The sequence below is a fragment of the Geospiza fortis genome, unplaced genomic scaffold (genome assembly GCF_000277835.1).
Source record: "Geospiza fortis unplaced genomic scaffold, GeoFor_1.0 scaffold78, whole genome shotgun sequence".
NCBI lineage: Eukaryota > Metazoa > Chordata > Aves > Passeriformes > Thraupidae > Geospiza > Geospiza fortis.
Window position 1 is genome coordinate 2843254 of NW_005054339.1, and position 4941 is coordinate 2848194.

At 55.2% G+C, this 4941-nt stretch overlaps 1 protein-coding gene across 1 annotated transcript in view; it reads left to right on the plus strand.

Moving 5' to 3' along the window:
- The window catches only part of GLYCTK (glycerate kinase), a 4484-nt gene extending 409 nt beyond the window's left edge, over positions 1–4075 (plus strand). The window contains exons 2-4 of the mRNA XM_005422428.2: positions 289–499; positions 2351–2526; positions 3140–4075. Coding sequence (XP_005422485.1) covers positions 289–499; positions 2351–2526; positions 3140–4045 — 1293 coding nt within the window. The 3' untranslated portion in view covers positions 4046–4075. The remainder of the gene's footprint in view (positions 1–288; positions 500–2350; positions 2527–3139) is intronic.
- Positions 4076–4941: the final 866 nt, after the last annotated feature.

Sequence of the window (4941 nt, forward strand, 5' to 3'; positions counted from 1 at the left end):
GGGGAGCAGGGAGGAAGGGTGTAGGCTGCCAGATTTTTGTCTGTGGGATGTTGCTGTGAACTCCTTAAGTCCTTTTGAGCTGCCCATACTTTGCTGCCCACCCCATCCACCCCACTGTTCTCATCTTCAACCACCATCACATCCCAGTGACACCAGTGATGCAGCCCACCTCTTGTGCTGGGTGTGCTGCCTCCTTGGCTGTGGGGAAGAGACACTCAGCAAAGGCCATGTGCCTGTCCTGGTCACTCACTGTATGCCACTGGTACACCAGGGAGCTGCAGGTGACAGCCCGGCTGCCTGTGTGGGTGCACAGATCTGTGGTGTAATTGCCTCTCTTACCTCACCAGGGAGATGCTGCTGAAGCCACACAGCAGGATCAAGGTCATTGAAGGTGCCAAGAACAACCTCCCAGATGCAGAGGCTCTGAAGGGAGCAGTTGCCATCCAGGAGCTGGCTGAGGGTCTGACTGCAGATGACCTGCTCCTTGTGCTCATCTCAGGTAGTGTGGGGATCCCAGGGAATGGCATCTGCTGAGGGCCCCCAGCTGCCTGCCCACCCCTGACCCTGCAGCAAGGGAGTGCTGTGCTGTGCCAGCCCCTTCAGCACAGATACTTGCACCTCTGATTTTTTCCTCTCCCTTCTGCCATCCTTTCTCCAGGCATGCAGCAAGGGAGAGCACAGGGCTTCCTGCTGCTGCAGTGGACACTGCTGCTGCCTCCCAGCACTGGAAAGAGGCTGAGCTGCACAGGCTGGGTCCTGCAGCTGTGCCACCACAGTGAAGTGGCACCTCTGGGCACAGCCTGGCAGCTGCTCCCACCTCTTGACAAGGAGACACTTTCTTCCTGCCCCCTCCTTACCTTTGGGGACGCAGACTTGGAGAAGCAAGCACTTGGTAGATTTGCATGCTCAGCCTTTGTGCAGGAGCGTGAGTCTGAAAGCTGAGATCTGGGACTGACCTTTCCCAGGGCTTGGCTCCTTCCCAGCTAGTGGAAATGAGGCCTCCAGGTACCACACAGTAAGCTGCATGCCTTGCAGGGGCAGCCCTGCACACCCCCAGGGCCTGGCTGGTGGCCCCCAGGCTGTCCCCAGACCCAGGGCTGTGTAAGAAGATGCATCAGAAGGATGCAGTGACATCACCTCATCCTGAGCTCAGTGGGTGCCACAGGGCAGAAGCATGCAGGGGCTGGGAGCAGCTCTGCAGAACGGCCTTGTTCTCCTCTGCTCAGTGTTTATTCCTCTGTGGATGCTGAAGCCTGATCCAGTACAGAGAGAGCAGTGCCATTAGGCAAACACCCAAGTGACTGGAAGCTAGCTGTGCTTTCTGGGGATTCCCCTGGGCTTCCTCCTGTCTTTTGGCTCCAGGGATCTCCAAGAGACTCCTCAGCTCTTCAGGGAGCCTGTACAGGATCTCCCCGTGGCTGTGACTCCCTATGCATGTGCACTCCCACACAGCAGCCGGTCCCCAACTGCTCCTGCCTCTCAGCTAGATCCCTGGCTATTGACTGAAACACAGGCATTTGCATTTGTTTTTCTTGCTCATCATGTTTTATTGATGCTGATTTGTCTCAAACCTCTGAGCAGGCTTTGCATTTTGACAGTAGCATTCAGCTGTACTTCTGTGCACGTTCACTCTGTGCACAGACCTTGCTCTTTTCTCCTCTGTATTTTCAATCCATTCCACTTTTCCATTAGAACCTTGCCTTCTTTTCCAAGTTTCCAATGCCTGCTTGTCATTTCTAGAATTCCCAGAAGTGAAGCTATCACCCTGGACTCAGAGTGTGCTTTGTCCTTTGCATTACTGTCCCCCCTTTTCTTTCCTCCCAGACCTAGATGAGTGCAGTTCAGCAGTTTCCAATCTTGCTGTATCCCTAGCCAGTGTTTTTGCGCACTGTCCTGAATAAATGGAGCCACCAGAGCAGGCAGTGTCCCCATGTGCACAGCATTGGCTGCTGTGTGAGCCATGGAGGCCATGCTCTCTGCTCACCCAGCCAGGTAACCCCTGAATATCAGTGTGAGGAGCCAGCTGCAGCCCAGTGCAGAGGTGAGGGTGGCTGCTGTCCCTCTTCTGTCATCCCCACCACACTGCAGGCTTGTGGTGCCCCCATCCAGCCAGGCTCACACTGCCTGGGTGAAGTGTAGCTGACTGCAGAGAGTGCAGCACAGCAGTGATTCAAACCCATTGTTGAAGAGCACTGAATTCTCCAGAGATGTTAGCTTAGGTCCCAAATCACCCCTGCCTTCCCTCCAGACACCTGTGAGGGAAGAGAAAAGGCTAAAGCCTTGCATCTTACATCCTTTGTCCTCCTTCTCCTGCTATCCTGATGTCCTTGCCATCTCTTCTGCATCCTAGGGGGTGGATCAGCCCTACTGCCTGCTCCCATCCCTCCCATCCTCCTCGAGGAGAAGGAGAAGCTCACAAAGCTGTTGGCTTCCCGAGGAGCTGCCATACAGGAGCTGAACATTGTCCGGAAGACTCTGTCCGTGCTGAAGGGTGGAGGGCTGGCCCAGCTGGCACATCCTGCACGGGTAACCAAGGGAAAGCTCCTGTTTGCCCAGAGAGCACCCATCTGCCCTCAAAACACAGGTTTAATCAACTTGCCAGGTTTTTGTCCAGACTGAGTGAACAGCTTTGCACACTGTTTTGGGGCTCTCTGGCTGAGATTTCACTTTGGACCAAAATTCTCAGGGAGACAGAGCTGGGAGAGTGGGAATTCAGACTTGGGAAACATCAGCCATCCCATCACGCCACTCTGCAGACCCTAGCCCACAGCCAGCAGGCACTTCCAGGTGTTGGTGCTTCAGCACAGTGCTTTCAAGGCTGGCCCTGACCCTTGGCTCCTCTGGGAGCTGTTCTCAGCGTGTCCCATTGCTGAACCCACACTAGGTTGGGCCTGACAAGTGCAGTGTCACAGGTTACATCTTCCAGCATGACAGTCCAGCTTCAAAGGGGACTGTAAATCTGTGGGTTTGAGAAGGGCAAGGTGACACTCACAGGTCCATAAATTGAAAATGGGTGACCTACCCTGTTTCCATCTGCTTTGATGTGGGGGTGGCACTCAGAGCAGTGCTTATGCCAGGGCTCTTTTGTGGTCACCAATCTTTGCCTCCTGCAATAATCTGTGGGCATTTCTTTCCATAGGTGGTGAGTCTCATCCTGTCTGATGTGATAGGTGACCCCCTGGACATCATAGCAAGTGGGCCCACTGCTCCCAGCTCCCACAGTGTCCAAGACTGCCTTCAGATACTCACCAAGTACAACCTGCTGCACAGCCTGCCCAAGTCAGTGGAAATGGTCCTCTCCAGCTCTCCCACCAAACCCACTGCTCCAGAAAACTACTCCCACGTTTCCAACATCATCCTTGGCTCCAACAGGCTGGCTTTGGAGGAGGCCAGGCGCCAGGCTGAGGGCCTGGGCTATGCAGCCCTGGTGCTGAGCGCAGCAGTGCAGGGGGAAGTGGGCCGTGTTGCCACCCTGTACTGCCAGCTGATCCAGCTGCTCTGCCTGGGCTTCAGCAGCCTCGCAGAAGGGCCCCTGGGGGACGAGCTGAGGGGCAATCTCCTGCAGCTGGCAGCAGAGCTGCAGATCCCAGGCTTGCACCTGGAGGAGTTTCTACAGGCCCTGCAAGGACTAGGGCCCGACAGACCAGTCTGCATCCTGGCTGGTGGAGAAACCACGGTCCAGCTCCAAGGAACGGGCAAAGGAGGGAGAAACCAGGAGCTGGCCCTGCGTGTGGGGCTGGGGCTGCACAGGGCCCAGGCCACAGGAGCCAGCAGCCCCCAAGGGAGGTGTGAGATCCTCTTCCTCAGCGGGGGAACAGATGGGCAGGATGGGCCAACGGAGGCAGCAGGAGCCTTCTGCAGCCCAGGGCTGGTGGCTGAGGCACTTCAGGAGGGCCTGGATGTGGAGGCCTTTCTCAGGAACAATGACTCCTACACGTTCTTCAGCCAGTTCCAAGGTGGGCATCACCTCCTGGTGACAGGCTTGACAGGCACCAATGTCATGGACATCCAGGCCATTTTAATTAGAGCCATGGAGAGATCATGAGACCTCCCTCTGCAGACACCCAGATGCTCTTAATTAAGAGCAGGAGTAAATGAAAGCACCAATGCTGTGGACAAATGCAAACTACTTAAAACAGGGCTCACTGTTGAGGCTGCTAGTGTCTTTGACAGAAAGAATCCACTAATTAGACACATGAGTGGACATCCACAGCAAAAACAAGCACTTGTAATTGGTGGGATCAGAGGAAGGTAAGAGGTCATATTACAGACAAGGAAACGATTTAAGGCTTGTGACTGCTCCAGCTATAGTTAATTTAAGGGATGTAGGGAAGTTGAGGCCATGGCAGGGCTACCACAGAGAGCCCCTTGCTGCACTGTTGCACTTCCAGTGCCCCCAGCTGAAGAGCAGCTCAGCAGAGGGGTTTTAGGGGTCCACTGGAGCAAATTACAGTGACTGAAGGATGTAAAGCAGTTACAGCAAGGCCTGCTCACCTGAAGCATGGAGCTGCTGAGGGGATGTGCTGGGAAGGGGACACCCAGCACCTGCTCCACAAGCCAGCACAGTGCCTGACAGCTCTTCCCACACCAGGGTACTGAGATGACAGAGACCCCAGGCCCAGCAGGATGCACACCCAGGAGTGTGGCTAAGAAGCACATTGGCTTCTTAGGTACTGGCTGGGTGACACAAGCAGTGCACAGTGACAAAGAGGACAACATACCTTCACTGTACAGTGTAAGGATGGGGATGGACGAAGTGCAGTGACAAGCCAGCTGCGTGGAGTCCTCCTCCAGCCTCCTTCCCTCCACAGCAACATCTTCCCTGCTGGTCCCTGTTGGGAGAGCCTGTGTGCCAGCAGCATGTATGCTGTGAGCTTTCATGGTGTTGTTTTCCAACTGTCTAGAAAACTGTCGTGCATCCAGCCTGAGCCACTGACCTTT